This window comes from Chrysoperla carnea, chromosome 3, assembly GCF_905475395.1.
Source record: "Chrysoperla carnea chromosome 3, inChrCarn1.1, whole genome shotgun sequence".
Lineage (NCBI taxonomy): Eukaryota > Metazoa > Arthropoda > Insecta > Neuroptera > Chrysopidae > Chrysoperla > Chrysoperla carnea.
The window spans coordinates 82140291-82158972 of NC_058339.1; the positions used below are offsets into that span (position 1 = coordinate 82140291).

At 29.1% G+C, this 18682-nt stretch overlaps 1 protein-coding gene across 1 annotated transcript in view; it reads right to left on the bottom strand.

Annotated features, from left to right (window-relative positions):
- LOC123296888 (dendritic arbor reduction protein 1) overlaps positions 1 to 18682 on the bottom strand; it is a 379251-nt gene that overhangs the window by 70726 nt on the left and 289843 nt on the right. Inside the window, exon 2 of the mRNA XM_044878585.1 lies at positions 12072 to 13422. Within this exon, the coding sequence (XP_044734520.1) occupies positions 12072 to 13422 (1351 nt within the window). The remainder of the gene's footprint in view (positions 1 to 12071; positions 13423 to 18682) is intronic.

Here is an 18682-nt window from a genome sequence, read left to right on the forward strand (position 1 = left end):
CAGTACAATCTACATAGATTGATTGTATTAAATAAGAATAGATGAGCACTGATCAAACAAATGTTGGTGAACAAAACGAAACGTTATACTCAAAGAAATTTTGTATACAAAGACAATATGTTTGATTTTTATGTGATGAAATATTGCAAAAAAATTTTGAATAGCTACGTTTCGGATGAACATATCTAATCAATGTGAGTATAAGGGATTATATCCAGTAGAATCTTCGAAGAATCTTTTTTTTTTGCATTTCCGGAATGTACATATATTTAGGTATATTCTCTGAAAATTTCAAGTTAATCTTGGAAACATTCACGAAGATAAGCGCATAAGAAAAAATTTAACTGAGTGTAAATTTAGCTTTTGAAACTTTAAATGCGAAGCCGTCATTTTGTCAATATTCAATATTTTGACTATTCCTTCGATTAATACCCGCAATCATCTATCGACTAAAGAAATTTTCTCGATTTTTTCATTAAAAAAAAATCAAACCAGACATATTGTGCTCACCACCTTTAGAGGACCTCCAGGAGATAGCCTACAGAAGCAGTACCATATCAGATTTTCGAAATCGGACAACGGGATCTTAAAATTACAGAAATATCCCCATATGTATACGTTTTTTATATTTATGTAAAACAAATGGTCTTCCCAAAACAAACTCATAAAAAAATGTGGCTTTTTGCACTCGAAACTCGATATAGCACCTTAAACTATTACAATAATATTTGGAATTTTCATATAGAATGCTTTTCATAGAAAAAATTTGATTATTGTGCTTCAAAATTTTTTTTATACAAAACGTCTTTGGCCTCTACAACAAAACATCAGTGTAAAATTGGATTTCGTAGTATAATTATAGTTAGAAGTTCAAACAGAAAAAAATCACTCAAGGTTTTTTAAAAGGAGATCTCCTTTTTACGAGTATTTTATCAGTTAATTATAACTGCGGTAGTACAAAGCAGAGAGGAAAAATGTTGCTATAACCAAATTTGGGATTGTTACTAATTACCTAGGTTAATCAATTATTTAATTAACGAATAAATAAATTGCGAACATAAACTTTTTATGCCCATTTTTTGTCTGTAAATATTTATTATATTTGTTACATCAGACAGCCTTTTACACCCAAAATGAGTTAAATATTTTGCTTGATTATTTTCAACTTTTTTTTTACGATTGAAAAGTTAAGGGACATTTTCTAAATAAACTTTATGTGTTTTTACAAGCAAGTCATATATTCCTAAGGGTTTTCCATTGTAGAATAGAATTTCCTTAGATGGTAAAACTATCGACTTTGTTGCTAACTTGTTGAGTACTTTGAATTAGATCGTTGTCTACTACTTTGAAATGAATTAGTAAAAATTCTAGACGAGTCCGCATTTTTGTTATTGATCCATTTCTTTAGATGGTTGTTCTCTTTCACTTGACATGGAAAACGATTGATTGCGTCACAAGAATAATCGTTGCTATTGTTATTCTAATCAGAATATAAATGAATTATAAATCCAAAAATCATTTTGTCGAGACATGCACAGTTATTTTTAGCCTAAAAAAATTATTCTTAGCCTATAATTACTTTCAGCTCCAAAACACTAGGAACAATCGGGATGTTTTATGATGGTAAAATCTTTCCCGTTTGAATGGTAAATCGTAAAAAATCTGAAACTATTTACAAACAAAAAAAGTTTTAATCAAAAATGTCTTAAAATTGATTTAAATCGTATTCATTAAATTTTTTTATTATTATTTAAATTTATTTATTAAAATATTCATTTCTAAATTATAAATATTTTTTTCGTTTTGTCTTGATTTAGTTTATTAAGTTGTCAAATTCTTTAAAGCAATATAATTAACATTAATTACCATAAACAATACATCTAATTAATTATAATATTATTTAATGAATTATAAATATAAAACACTTTATAATATTTATAGAGGATGATTTTTTTAACAGTTTTCACCAAAACCAGAAAATGTATCCCAATGAAAATAATGTATCTTGTTTTTTTACAAGCCTTCATAGTAAAAACGGATCAACCTTGTTCTTTTTAAATGGACCCGCATACATTTTGTGACACATTCCAGTTATTTGACTCAAAAAAGCAAAAAAAATTTTGTTTAAAGTTTTTTTTTTATAAACCTCAACTTTTTTAAAAGTACCGGAAATTGAGATAAGCGAAAAAACAAACTTGGACTCTGTTTGATTATGAAACTGTCTTCGAAATATGAGGGTGAAATTTTTTAAAAAAACCAGCCCGTATATTTTGAAGGCTATTTTATAATTTACAATATTTATTTGATAAATGTAAATGTTACAATTCAATTCAACGAACAAACAGAATCCATCGTACCATTTTCTAAATCGAGTATGGTTAATGGGAATCTGGAAGTGTAATGGATTAAAATATATGTATTTTATAATTACATGTAACATTTGTCAAATAAAGATTTATTTATTTTAATTTAATTTTTAGTGTTTATTATAAACAAACAGTAATAATAATATAGAAAGTTTTTTTATTATAATGTGTCAATCAATCAATTAACAAAACTTAATCGTGTTTATTATTAAATTTACCAGACCCGTTGAAAACTAATATTAAAACTATCAAGTGATATTGTTGTTGAAATTTGTTAAAATAAGGAAACATAATGTTATTAATATCATTTTTCAATGTAGAGATTTGGATCTTTATTTGGATTTTCAATTTGGCTTCCATTTGGTATTTAGTAATTGAAATTTTAAGTAGGTAAAGGTAAATACGCCAAGCGTTTGAAATGATGCTCTACACTCTGATAAGCTTAAGGTTGTTGAGGAGCTACAGTAAACAAACACAATTAACTAGAAAATTTGAGAAATTATTGTTTAACATGTTAAGAAGTCACAAATAAATTTTTAAAATATTATCTGAAAATTATGCATGATTGGAACGAACTTCCTTAACGCGGCTTGCTATGGTAAGCAAACTGGCAAAAACCGTCACGTAACAAAATGAGACATGCTTTGTGTGTGTCTGTGTAGGTGTGTGTGTGTGTGTTCCGTATCCATGGAAACCAAGCTATGTTACCCTAGTTTGTATTATTTTTATTTATAAATAAACGAATTTTGCATTTATTACTAGTTATATCCAAAACTAGTATGTATCCATAACTAGTTATGGATATGTATGTATCCATAGTACATCAATAGTACACAAATAGCAAAGTTCGTGTACTATAATCATGTTAGTCTTGGAAGCCTACCTACTTGACACTAAAGATTCAACAGATTACCTATATGCATTTATTTAACGTTTACATTTGTTTCTGTACAATTTCGTTAGGAAATTCGTTCCTAACGAGTGTCCCACTGCCGCAATCTTTTTATTAAATAAATTACAACTACAATTAATATTTAAGAATAATTGAATAACATTTTGATTATTTTCTCTACATTTTGATATGTTTTTGTGTAGGTAATCAACATCGGATATTCAACATCAATCATCGGCCATTCAATTATATTATATTTAACCAAGTGACTTTATAAATGTTTAACATTTAGAATATAATTAATTTTATTTGAAACAGATTTTTAAAAGGACTTAAATTCAATTTTATATCATATCATTCTACAACATTCACCAATTGTTCGTCAATCACGTATTATAAAGAAAATGAGACTGAGGTTGACTCCTACATTATTAAATTACGCCAAATTTGACAGAAAAAAAAACTATAGGTCTCTATGTTTTACCATTTTAAATTAATGGAAATAGTGAAGGAAGCTATGTTGAAATCTGTAATACCAATTTTATTCCTGGGGAATGAACGACATTTTAAGTTGGGAAGTGAATTACAAAATGAACCATTTTTTACATTTAAACTTTTGTTCTTTAACAGTTTACAAGAACTGAAAGGAACCAAGGCCCAATTGATTTATGCTACTCATTTACGAACTTAACGTACTTTTTACCTCTTGACACGCTATAAAAATTTAAGCGTGGTAAATTTTTAGTTTTTGAGTTATCGTGTTTACGTTTACCGTTAACGGAAATCTTCGTTTTTCCTTAAGACGGTTCTAAACACATTTTTGATTGGCGTGAAAATGTATAATTTAAAAAAAAATTCAAATATTCATGCATAGTAAAAAAAATTTAAAAAGAAAAGCGGTTTTCCAGATAAGAATGGCTAAAGTTATAATTAAATTTCAAGCACTGCGATTTTACCCTTTACTCTATCGAATTGAAATTTAGATTTGGAAATTATGTGACTTTTTTTCGAAAATCCAGTCAATTTTATCCAGTATTTTTTCCTTTTTCCACCTGGATATAAACGATGAAAATTGCGAAAATTAACAGGATTTTCGAAAAATATACCTATAACATATACAAATTTCAAATCGATAGAGTACAGAGTATAATCGCAATGCTTGAAATTCAATAGTAACTATAACTATTGGAAAACCGCTTTTCTTTTTAAATTTTTTTTCCACCAATGAATTTTTAAGAGGAATCTTAGCGAATCAAAAATGTACAAAATAGCCTTTACGGAAATGGATATAATTAGGGAATTTTATGAACACACTGTCCTGTGCGTACAGAAAGTTCCATAAAGATTATATATGCACTTGCAGTTAAATTTTTACAGACTTATAAAATCTTTTCATTGAATTTAACTGAATACTTTGACATATAATAGGTGTACAAAGTACTTCCAGTAACTTCCATTACAATTAGACACACATACCACACCTAAAGGCTATTTTATACAATATTTTATGAATGAAAATAATCCACCATGGTTTTATATACAAAGGTACTTCATACAAACCAGTCACGATAATAATCTATATACATATACTTTACATCATTCCACTTTCAGATTACATTCTGTACATAACACCTAAGTTAGACAGCGGTAAGTATATACATGCGTGCATATACATTATAGAGAACGTTGCATATGCTGGAATCTGGTTCTTCGTTGGAATTTAGATAGTTTAATATAAACATTCGCTATAATACCGTTATTGTATATTCAATGATGGTTAAATACACTCTCAACATTTGAAATAGGTTATGCGTACAAACGTTATGATGTAGGTACATTGTCTTTAAAATGTGATAAAATTTACTTTAGGCTATAAATGTAATTTTTATTTCAATTGTCACTTTATAATTAGAGAAGGTACATATTTATTAAACCTTTCTATTTGCCACAAGAAGAGTAGATGCTCTCTTTTGCTTCAACGTTCGAATTGACGAATGGCTGTGGTAACAATGATTCTCTTTATTCGTTAAAAATGAAAAGATTGACTGGGTTAATTGTTGAAATACCCTATATAGACAGTGTTGAATATCAGTGCTTGCATTCTTGTTATGAATAAGTGAAATTTACCAATTTTAAAAAACCGCCGATGATTTTTTCATGTACTGAACCCTAAATTTGCACTTGAAACATATCTAAGAACACTTTCCATTTAATTACCTTTATCCTTAGAGTCTAAACTGAATCGATTTTGAGAATCATCTCCTATTTTTTTGCTGTTACGGGTAAGGAACCTTAAACTCGAACTTGAAACATAACTTATAACACTCTCCATTAAATTACTTTTCAAACGAAACAAAAAAATCAAAATCAGCCCATCCGTTTAGGTGCTACGGTGCCACAGACAGATCAAACTTATAACACCCCTTTTTTGGTTCTGGGGTTAAAAATACAAAAGGATTGTTGTAGGACAAAATGTTATTTTTTCCTGAAAATTTCGAAAATTATTCTTTCGTTTTTTTGGACTGACATGTTTTAAAACAAAAAATTTATCCCCGAAAATTGTCTCCTTTGGCCTCTCAATAATATCGGAGGGCTTAATATGAAATGAGAATCAATTGAAGATATATGACTAATTGAAGCTGTCTAAAATTTTTCCAATTTTCAACTCTCTATCTTTTATAGTTTTTGTTGAAACGAAAACTAAAGTTTTGTCCCAATTTGGGCCCTCATATGGAACCAAAGTTATTTACAAAAAATTGTTTCAAATAAAAGTTCTTTATTTTTTGATAGGGAACATTTTTTATATTTGAAATTTTGTGAGATCTATTATGGTTTACAAGATGGGTCATACGGATCCAAGATCCAATGGACCAATACAAAAATTTCATCCGAATGCCTAAGAAAAATTGGAATAAATTCTTGAAATCAGAATTGAGGCAATTTGAATGATCAACAGAAGATCCTGTACGAGCTTGGGTCATTGCTGATTTAAAGTATCGTAATATAAAAGTTGAAAAATCCCTACATGTTTTGAAGTTTACTGAATTTAGGAGTAAACAGCCTTGGGGGACCATCGACTACGAGAGTTGATCTTAAACGATTTAGTTAGTTATTTTCAGATATGTTTTTATTTCCCTCGCTAGAAAATAAAAAGTTCACAAGAATGAAAAACCTTAGAAATAGAGTAAAAAATTCAATTTTCGTAGATATATCGACAAAAATTGTCTCATTGATTTAATTTTGTTGCCCTATACATCAATTAAAATTCTTAAGTTTGACATTAAATTATATAGATAATGAAACTAATGCACCCAACAAATTGGTATTTGACACGATACAAGCTGCAGGGTACGGCAATTTAATTTCGTAATAATTGATCAATTTGCTTAATTTAGTCAACGAATTGCCAATAAGATAATGCGTGATTATATTTACAAAACAAAAAGCCTAATTAAAAAATACCATATTATATACAAATTACTTGTGAACAAAAGACTCAATAAATTATCAATTATTATTTATTTAAATTGAAAAAAACAATAAGACAATTAAATTTTTAAATGTCAAATAAAAATATAAATTTGTTCACGCAGCTCGACTCGGCCAAAGTAAAGATTAATAATAAAATAATATTGTATGGGTATTATTAAAATCTATAAAATTATAAAATTGTAGGCTGTTTTTGCTATGTGCATTCATTTCTGGAAAATGAATTCAGTTATCAATATGGTTTTTAATTTTTCTTTATTATAATTGACCATGTAGGTACTGAGTTGAAGGTTTTTTCAAAAATTAGCGGACATTTCCCGTTATTATACAGTTTTATACATCTATTTATTCCCAATTCATTATATAAAATTCATTATTATTTTAAGACAGTTCAATCGTGAAAAGGCTTTTCTTTGGATAAAATTGAAATATAAGTTTAATAAAAGTATTTTGTATTTAATAAATAAAGGAAATTTTTTCATCGTCTATGGAATGAGGTGTTAACAATCAAAATATGCATAATTCACATGCTTGAGTATAAAAAATGAAAACTTTTCTACATATCTCGAAATCGGTTACCATTTTTTTCAAAACCAACGTAGGTATTGAGACGATTTGTTGAAAACATAAGCAAAAAATAACTTGTAAATTTCAAGTTGTGTCTTATATTGAGTACAGGTCTCAATTTGCATATTAGGTCACATGATCCATGGCCCTGGGGGGCAAATTATTATGACGAAAAATGTTTATGAAAAATTTTTGACTTTTGAATTTCACAAACATGTTCTGAACCAAACGTATAATTTTTAAACACTGGTTCATACACTTTCTGAAATAATGACGAATTCTTAAGCATATAGCATCGATAAAAAAGATTTGCGTGGAATTTTCATCTTCAACTCAAATTCAAAACGGTAAAATTTTTTGCCATTGTCTAAGGACGGCTTTAGTGTAGATGCGGCCCTTATTCAGTATATGTATAGATACAATGTCTTGGTATTGTACACTGTTGTTAAAAATAGTGCACGAATTTAAGAGCATATTTTTATGGGCTTGACTATAACGAGTGAGCTACCTTAAGCTGTATTTAATGATGTTAGTCACAAACTAAAATGCCCAAGATTATAGTTTCTACACGGGATACTACAGCAGAGTGTGGAAATTAGATTGCAGAGGGGAATTAGTAAGGTAACAGTTATGACAATGCCGTTATTTTTCAGTCAAACCAGTAAGAAATGATTTGGTATCTCTCATAATGTAAATTTTTCTTTACAGTTATAGCCAATCATAGTTTGATCAGGCTACGTTACATAAACCGCCTAGCAAACGATGAAAAGCTTAATTTAACGCCTTAAGGTGAGGGGTACTGAAAAAATATTGTCTGTGTTATAAAACCTTAAGATTTGTAAGTGACGGGCATTCGCTTCTTTAATATTATATGCATGGGTAATGGGTATTATTATAATTATAGGTATATATGATAGTTGTAGGAATTTGCCTTGTATTGCGTTATATTGATTGGTTAACTGTGTTAAGGTCTACACAATTACTGAGTCCAGTCCGTCTTTGTGATAGTGTCTAAGTAAGTAACTTCTTGTATTCAATATTAAAATAATATGTAAGCGATTTTTAATAATAATGTGTAAGATTACTTATTTTAAACAAATACAAATGCAAAATACTGTTCAATTAAAACTGTAATAATAAGTTTATAAGATAGATTTTATTGCTACTTTATTGGATTAATTATTTATATAGTGTGTTTATTGTAAAACGAAAGATATATTTATGAAATAAAAACTATTATACATACATGTAACAATAACTTTATTATTTGAAAATAACTTTTCCTATTTTGTGATAATACTAAAAGACACCAATATAAGCAGAACGATTCTGGGAGGGTAGATTTTCCATTTTCAGTCTAATCGCGAGCAGTATGTATCTGAAAACGATGTATGAATTTTCGCTTTTAGTTCTGTAATCATTTTTTGTCTATAATTATGAAAAATCATGATCGAGATTTATACATCCACAAAAACAACCTAACCTAACCTATGGAAAATCATGATCGAGATTTAAACATCATTTGTTTTTAATTTCGTACAGCACTTCAAATTGTTGCATTGGCAGAAGTGTCCTTGCGTCCCTGTCTCTTGCGTTCTACAGGTATCTTAACCGAATGGCATTAATTAACGAAGAAATTTGCCATCTGGAAATAATGTAACAGCTAGGAAATGCCATTAAAGCCTTTTCAACGACTCCCTACAAGTAACTCTAATCATCGAAACTAAAAAAGGAAACTATATTTCACCTATTTAACAATATGCAGGATACAAGGCGTGGGTAATTATGGCTCAGATTTACGGCAGGGGTCGCATTTCGAAAACCATTTTCTATACATATAAAAGGCATTGTCCTGAATGAGTGACTGACGGATCAACGCACCGCCTCAACCGCTGACTGTAAAGACCTGAAAATTGGAGAGTGTGTTCTTTGTATGACGCAGGTATCCGTTCCAAAATTATATTCCTAAGGAGTTGAAAACAGGGGCAAAGTTTTTATATGATAACGTCAATCTTTGATCCAATCCGCTTCAAATTTTGCATAAACATTCTTTAACAGAATTGATGGAAGAAGTTATAATCAAATGATGATGATTGTGGGTGAAACGAACTTCACCTGGTGCTAGGACTTCATTAGACTGTTTTCCCTAAGCATAAACGCAGTTGTTTTCCCAGCTTTATCGAAATATGTTAATAAAAGTTTTGGATTTCTGCGAAGAATAAATTTTTAAAGCATACATACGGTATAATGTTTTATCAATAATGTTCTGATTTTGAATTGTACCGAGGACACAAACCGTTATACGATACACACACACACACACTTAATAAATAATTTCTATAAATAAAATCAATAATCCATAAATCTTCATGGGTAGCAAACAAATTCAGTCATTTGTGATTAATTATTATTGTTATCATTTTTTTATTATTATTAATATTAATATTATTAATATTAGTAGCAAACAGTCAGAACTCAGCCAATTAATACCTTTAGGTGTTTTGTTTAAACATTATTTTATATTATTGGAATGCAGTCAATATGCATGCAATTATAATTCATTTTGACCTCTATATAAGAAGTATAATATGGCGGCATTGACGCTTGCGGTAAATGTAAGATCGCAGGAATTAATGGAAGGTAGAACAGTTTCCTAAAAATGAATATTGAAACTTCAAACTTCGAATAACCCGAATAACTGTGTTTTTGCTTTGGCTTTGTCTGATATTAACTATTAAAGGAGTGAATAAAAATAGTCCAGAAACACATTCTTCAATTATCTTTAAATATTCTTCCGCAGAGAACACTCTTGGGTATAAACTCAAGTTCCTCTAAAAAATTGGAAAATTATCAGGCAATATAACTAAAAAATTTCCAGGCAGACTAATAGGTATAAAAAATACAGTAAGTATAAAAAACTATTATAAATAATAAAGATGCAACAGCTCTGCACAATGTTCTCAAGCAATCTCCTGTACTCCCAATGTTGCTTAATTTCAGTTATCGGTCATAAACCGATGGTATGTGAGTCTACGTGGTATGCATGTCACTTCTGCTAAAAAATTATTGTAATAAAGTCGTTGCACGCTACAAAAGAAGCTTTCACGTACAAATGGATAGCCTATAAAATCAAATATATCTGACAACTGTTAGTTGAAACTTTATCACAGCGTTGACAAGAAAAAATTTACTATTAATGTACATGGATAACAAAAATTTTTTTAATTTGACCCTTAATTTGACCCTCCGATTACATCAATGTTTTATCTATGTTTCAAATATTTACTTTTATACTTCGAAAAATAGTTTTCTAACCTTCTAGAATCAGATCATGATTACATGCCAATATTTTATGTAGGCCTAATGAGTTTCCCTTTCATACTTTCGATTGGTAGAATTGCCACTTGAAGCCCTTATGCCAATCTTTTTTCGATATGCGGTTCTATCAAAAAGTTTCTTAACTAAACATTATAATCCCACAAATTTATTCTTTTTGAAATTTAAACTGCTTTTATTTTTAATTAAAAAGAATTGAAAAAAATACACTCGAACCAGGACTCGAACCCGGACTTCTTGGATTCATGTCAAGCGCCCTACCAATTAGGCTTTTCTTTTTATTCCCTTCTTAGGCAAAAATTAGAAAATTTGGGCACCGATCTTCATGAGACTAAAAGTACGAATTCGAGTATTTATATAAACTTATACCGGATTCAAATCTTTTGATTTAAATACATAGAGGTTGTATAGCATTCACACCAGAATTCAAAAAACAGCGATGATGTAATTTTATTTTATTTAAAATTAATATCAATTAATCCTGGTATTGTATTAAAATATAATGACAATATATTTATGTCAAAAAGTCTGACTTTGATTTTAAATGTCAGGAATGTCAAATGTCAAACTTATTTAAATAAATAAACAATTTTTTACCTAATTATTCTTATTTTATAAGAAGAAAAGGTATTAGTTAATTGATGTCTTTCTTATACGCTTATTACGTATCTTTAGAAAGAGTTCGTAAAAGAGTAAAAAAGCCAAATCATATTTTTTAATGACTATTTGTATTGAGTAGATAGATATTAACGTCTTTTTTTGGAAATTTCCCTCAAAAGTCTTACAACGAAAGTTCTAGACCGAATAGATTTGAATTGCCAAATCTGCTACTAAATGAAGTGTAAAAAGATTGCGAAACCATGCCATACCAAACTTGGAAGCCTAGAGAAGTGAGTTTAATAAAGGTCCAATGTTTTCTATGTTTGCAACTCTGAAACTTAGAATTATGGAAATACTCTCGAAATGTCACATTGGAACATTTCATTTACAATATGAATCGTTTAGCTAACACTCAACAAAGCTCAAATTGATCACTTGTTCAACTGTAATAACATTTCTGTAACAAGTGTGTATAGACTTTTACGAGAAGATTATGGCAAATTTAATCGTCTTAGAGAGCGAACAATTCGCATCATTGTGCAAAAGATCGAGGAAACTAAAGCATTATAACTTAAGAGTTATAGGTTTCGTGACAAAAACGTCTAAATTTTAAAGTATTTGATTCGCCGCTTGACTGTAGCTTTATATTGAAAGACTGTAACTTTATATTGAAAATAAAAGACTTTGATAGTCTCTAATTCAAAATTTGAAGAAAAAATAATGCTTTTGCAACTCCCTGCATTTAGAAAAGAAAATTTATTTAACCAGCCTTTCAATATTTCAGAGAAACGATTATGACATAAAAATGAAAGGAAACTTACCAATAAAATCACAGTGATGTACCCGTCGCTTCTCCAATTCGGGATTATTACGTCTATTAAACTTTGTAACATGCGTCGAATGTTGTGTGATTCTATGACTATGAGGTGGTGGCGGATGTGAACTTTGTTGCGTTTGCTGTTGATTGATCACTGCAGGATGTAAAACTGTTGGCGGAGGTGGCGGCGGCGGGGGTTGTTGTGACGTTGGTGGATGACCACCACTTGATGGTACACCGATTGGTGCAGGATATGGTGGAGGCGGAGTTCGTCGTGGTGGTCCGCCTTGCTGTAATGTATTACCACCAGGTGATCCTGGCTCCGAGCTTGGTGGTGTTAACGGTGAACCATACATTAAACGTGACATAGGATATGATGGCGCTGTTATTGCAGCTGTTCCCCCAGGTGGTAGTGGTGGAGGTGCACCCCCAGGAGGTGGAATTCCCGGAGGAGGAGGACCCACACCATTATGATTGTGAACACCAATTTGATTATTATTATTACTAGTTGTATTGTTATTCGTGTATTTTTGATAGGATATTACAGGACTATTATGTACTCCAACAGGATGCATTCCAACCATTGATGGGAAATTACTATTATTATTATTATTATTATTAAAATTACTATTATTATTATTATTATTACTAAAGGGTGATATTGGCGTTCCAATTAAATGCAACGTCGTCGAATTTTGTGGTAGATTTTTTTCTGTTTTAATTTCTAAGGGACTTAATAACGGCGTTGGAGCACACGACGATATTGGATCATCCATTACTTCTAATTTCACATGCGGTGCAACTGGTATTTGTGGTGGGGGTGGGGATGTTTGATGTAATCCTGAACCATTGTTATAACCAGCTGCCGCCGCTAACGTTCCCAACATATTTGCATTTTCTGGATCAATATTTTGTATACTTGATGCAATGTCCTCCCACAAAGGTGGTCGTAGAAATACATCATCCTCATTCGAGGATATTGATCGCATTGAGACGTAACTCATTGTTACCGGATATGATTGTTGTTGTTGATTTCCTGGTGATTGGATATTTTGTGTTTGACCTTGAACATGATGATTGCGTTGAGCATGCGGCGCGCCATGATGCTGCGTATGATGGTGAGGATTATGATGGGGATGATGTGAAGTGAGTTGTGTGTGATGAAAACTTTGGTGATGATGCTGTGAGTGATGCTGATGATGGTGGGGATGTAAGGGGGATGGGGGCTCAAAGAAATCATCAATTTGTGATGCAGATTCACGACGTGGTTTACTTTCTAACTCAGCGGCTTCATCTTCTAATTGTTGTAAACGATCTAGTTCCTGTTTACACAGGAAGGCATCCAATTCACTTGTCTGAAACAAAAAGAAACAATAATTTTAATTTATTTATTTTTTTAGAGGTTTTCTAAGGGAATAACTTTATAGGAGCAATTCAAAGTCAGATAGTTATCATAAAACTACAGGAACACAATACAATAATTACAGGACTTTTAAGCGACAAATTCTGTGAAAAAGTATACATTGAAAGAAATTCAGGTACATATCTTTGGGAAAATATTTTGTACTCAGGCTAATATTCTCAAGCTTGGAGGTATTTAGTGTAAAATACTTGAATTTTTTATTCGATCTTTAAGTCTCATTGAGTTTTATTATCTGATTTAACCCCCCTCCCCCTAGGAAAGAAGAAATACAAGTTCGATGAGATTTTACTTTTTGCGTATCCGTAGTTTCGGAGCTTCCAAATTGATTCATTTTCAATGTGCATTTCATTTTCATTAAGCAACATTTCATTTTTTCCATTCCGTTTAAGCCTTAAGTGATAAAGCTCCGATTCTTAATGTCATCGAAAGTGTAATGTTTTTGTTTGAAAAACTTATTCTTTCTCATCTCAGATTTTTTTTTTTCGATTACCTACTTTTTAGATTGATTGTTATATAGACCTTAAAAATTGAATATTCGCACCGTGTTTGAGTTTTATTGGAGGCGTTTCCATGGTAACGATACACTACTTTAATTATATAATTGTATGGATTGTATTTATGACTTTGAAAATTTAATATTATTGTCTCACAAATTTAAATAAATAATTATGATAATTTACATTTTAAAAATAATATTTGTGCAATTTGATTTCTTTTTTTCACAATTTTTTATGCATTAAGTTTAGTTAATTAGTGTTTTTCAATAATTTTAATTTGACATTCACTATAACATTTACATGTAAAGAATTGCAAATTAGTCATAACAGCTTCCTTTAACGCCAAAATTTTTCACTGAAAGCGCTAGCTATCATGACTACGCACACAACGAATACGCATAATTGAATGTATGATGTTAGTTTTAAAAATTATTTCAATATTTGTAGATATAATAAAAATAAAATAAATTATATTAATAAATTTCTTAAAAAAATTAAAATAATATAAATAGAAGCCACTTTATTGTTCAGTATATGTCAAATAATTCACGGTGTACTCAAATAAAAAAAAATTATATTTTTCTTTAAAATATTACAATATTATATTATTTTCGATAATTTTTTTATTTTTAGTACGTTTAAATACCAACAACAACAACAAAAAAAACCGTATTCTATATAAAAGTTTAGAATATCACAGCGATATTCTGTAATAATATAAACAACTCAGGTGGTCTGTATGGTTTTTTTTTTTTTTTTTTTTTTTTTTTAAATAAAAAGTGCTTTTTTTATTATTTTTATAAAAAGGTGTTTTATCTATCGATGTATAATAATAATATAATTCTCTATTGTAATAATAATATGGCCCAAGTGGCCTAGAGGCAATGTTATAGTAAATATACAAGATGTATCATTCATTCAACTATAGATATGTGGGTAATTGGAGGATCTTAAGATATTATATTAGGTATTGTTTTGACCCCATTGTTTCAAATTTCCCACTATAAAAGCTGTTTCTGTACTATATTTTTTAACAAAATTCAAATATTATATTTTTCAACAAGATCCTCACAAGTCGTTAACCTAGGGGTTGCCATAAATTTTATGATTTAATCCTATAGAATATATTTCACACAAATATCGATGATAATTACACTGATCAACACAAATTTTGTCCAAGAAGCATGAGTTTACTTTTTGAAAGGTTTTTGACGGGATGAATACGAATCTGAGCGCAATTTAATGTGAGAAAACTTGGTTTTCAACTAAATTCGAAGTAATGTTTCACCGGTGAATAATTTTGTCTTATAATAAAAATAACGTAATCAGAAAATACCATCCATTCTCCTTCAAAAACGATTTTGAAATCCTTTTCCAGGAAATAGAATAAATAGGTAATATTTAAGTCTAATTAATTAATTATACCTAAATGTAGATATTAGTGTTAATACAATATGTAGTTTAACAATAATACAAATTATATGATTTCTCGAAGAACAAAAAGGATAACGAAAAAATTCAAAAAATTTTTTAAGGGAAGGGAGAGGAAAAGAGAGGCTTCCAATTTCCATATGAGAAAATAATTACGGTGTTACGGAATATCGAATATAACCCAAAACGGATTTTTCCCTTGTTGAGGTAAAAATATTTCGTAAACTTTATGTATTACAGAAATTCTGAATGCGATTTCGAATTCAGTATCCAAAAAATTATAAGAAATGTTTTATCACATCAAAGTGATAAAAAAATAATCAAATTTTGTTGACCAGTGAATTATCAAAACAAATGCCTCAACGTTTTTGCTTGATACTTTGTGAATATAAGCGTAGATTGTAAAATACTTTTAAATAAATTTTATATATTTTTTCTCAAGTTTGTCTGATTTTTTTTGTCGATGTAATATCTCTTATTAATATATCAAATTTCATGATTTAGCTTGCATTTACAAAGCTTATCGTACTGGTTACCGCTAAAGAAAAAACAGGCTAGAAAAATAATATTTACTTTTAATTTTTTTCTTAGTATGTAATTTGTATAGCATATCTGTAATAAAATTGCCTATAAATAGAAAGTAAATTATCTTTTTAGTCACATTTTTACTGTACTGTAGAATTCCGCACGAATCGGATCAAGCTAGTTACAGAAATAATGTATTATTCAACATTTAATCCGATTTAAAAACCAATTTTTAGAATTTTTTTTTATTTTTATATTATTTGTATAGTTCTGTTCCAATTTTCGTTGAGTAGGATATTTAAATATTTGTTTAAAATGACTAGTTGAAGGAAAAATTTTCCAACAAGCAAGGAAGTATTATAATAACTTTCTATTTGATTTTCGAGATCCTAAAACTCACAATTTCGAAAGTGTCCGACACACTTTTTGTTAAAAGAATATTCATTGAATTTTATTCTTGTTACAACTAACATTTCAGATGCACAGAAAAAGAAGTATACAATTTCTGTTTACCGAAGTTTCACTTGGTTGTTGAATGTTTATGCTATTGCTGGCCGTTTTTCAGGTCTTCATACTAGTTGAAACTTTTGGATATCTCACATGAAAAGTTCAAGATCTTGTACAATGATTGAAAAGAAAAATTATTGTCCATTTTTAAGCTTATTGAAAATCGAGATGCAGATAGATAAATTGATAATATTTCAGACGAGACTACGTCACATCACATCTCGATATGTTACGTCATTTCACCGGCGTTGCTCATTTACATCAACAAAATCTCCACCGACCTTACTTGCGTCTCAATTTACGATAGACCAATTTAGATGTAACAAAATTCTCCCAAAACTACGCTGTTTTGTTACATTCTGTATAAGCTCCACATATCTGTTTTATGTAAATTTAATACGATACATTTTTATACTATGTGTTTATACTATTACTTTACAATTATATTTTAACATTTTTATTATAGATATAAAACAAATATTGTCATTTTGAACACTTGGAGGGGAAAAAAATGTATACGTTTATACGATGGACGCAACAACGTACGTATATAAAGATAAATTGTGATAATCGTATTGAATTTCATTTCAAAATGAATAAACATTAAGTTGAAACTTTTCTCAAAAGTAGATAAAAATGGAATTAAGATATTTATTGATTAAAAAATATATCGTGATTACCTATAAAGGTACGAATTGTATAAGTGTGTAAATGTATAAAGAGTATCGATTTCGATACATAAATTAAAATCAAGAATATACATATATAAGTAAATTTCAATCTAAAATACGTTTGATTTTAAAAGTTATACTATAATTTGTAGCCAGAATTAAATAATAAAGGTCCAAAAAATTCATTAATTCATTCTTGATTCATTCTTAATCCTTCTTAAATTGGCGGAACTTTTAAAATCTGGAGTGCTTACGAATAAATTAGTAGAACTTTTAGTCCTTATCGAGGCAAAGCTCTTTCAAATGGAATTATTTGTCTTAGTTTAAATAAAGGAAAATTCAAGAAATGCTTGACTTTTATATTATTGACTGATAAATGACGTTCTTTTTAAAACCACTACTAAAAGAAGTTAAATAAATTAGGATACCTACCTACATGTTTCCCTATAGTACAAGAGACGGCATAAGGTCGAACTTCACCCATCTGATAACCAGATATACATATTTTATATCAAATTTTATTGATGTGTAAACACGCCTATATATTAAAATAATTTTAATCAATTTTTTCTACGAACGGTATTTTTCAGGCAAGCATATACAATTATTTTCGTAATTAAATTTTCTTTCTTTTGATACCAATTTCAATTGGTTAACAAATGAGTGTTGATCGAATCTATGCCATATAAACGCAGGTAAGTCAATATAGATAACCACACCAATCTGTTAGCCGATCGAAATCGGTATCGGAAAGATCATTGAATTACGAAAATAACGATATAGCCAACCGTTAAAAGAAAAAATTGATTAAAATTAATTTAATTAAAAATGGATAGACATGAACACTTTTCGATAGAAAAACTATGATGAGGCGTCTTTATAAGTCGATAAAATTTCATAAAAACTATGTCTCATCTGGTTATCAGATGGATGAAATCGACCTTCAAGAAAATTGGTTACGTTAACAGAAGTGCATTCCTGTCGTCATATTTCTTAATCATAGTGTAAATATAAAAAAAAATTGTTATTTTGAAAAGATAAATCGGTTTGATAATAGAAACAAATTATAATTTTGGATATAATAGTTAAAAATCAGAGAATTGAACTCTAAATTTCGTAAGTATCTAAATAAGAGACTTTCCTGTTTAAGAAATCAAATAATAAAAAATTATCATTCATATTAATAAAAATATAAATAAATTAACATTAAACCAGCAGTTTTATGAACTTTAACTAACTCACAAAAAAATTAACTATATGAACATGAAAAAATATGTTTATAAGAATATAATAAAATAGCGGCATAATTTTACTATTTACTCAAAAATAAAGAACTATCATAGTCATTCTGCCCACAAAAATTATGTATATAAACGTTGTACATAAGTATTGTAATGTTATTTGGTAGCAATAAAATTTAATTGATAATATAATTCAAAATATAATAACTCTATAATGTTATGAAGAATCAGGAAGACATTTTCTGATAGCAGGTCACTGTTTTCATAATAACAAGCGAAATTTACAAAATTTAAAAAAACCCCCCGACAAAAGCGAGTTA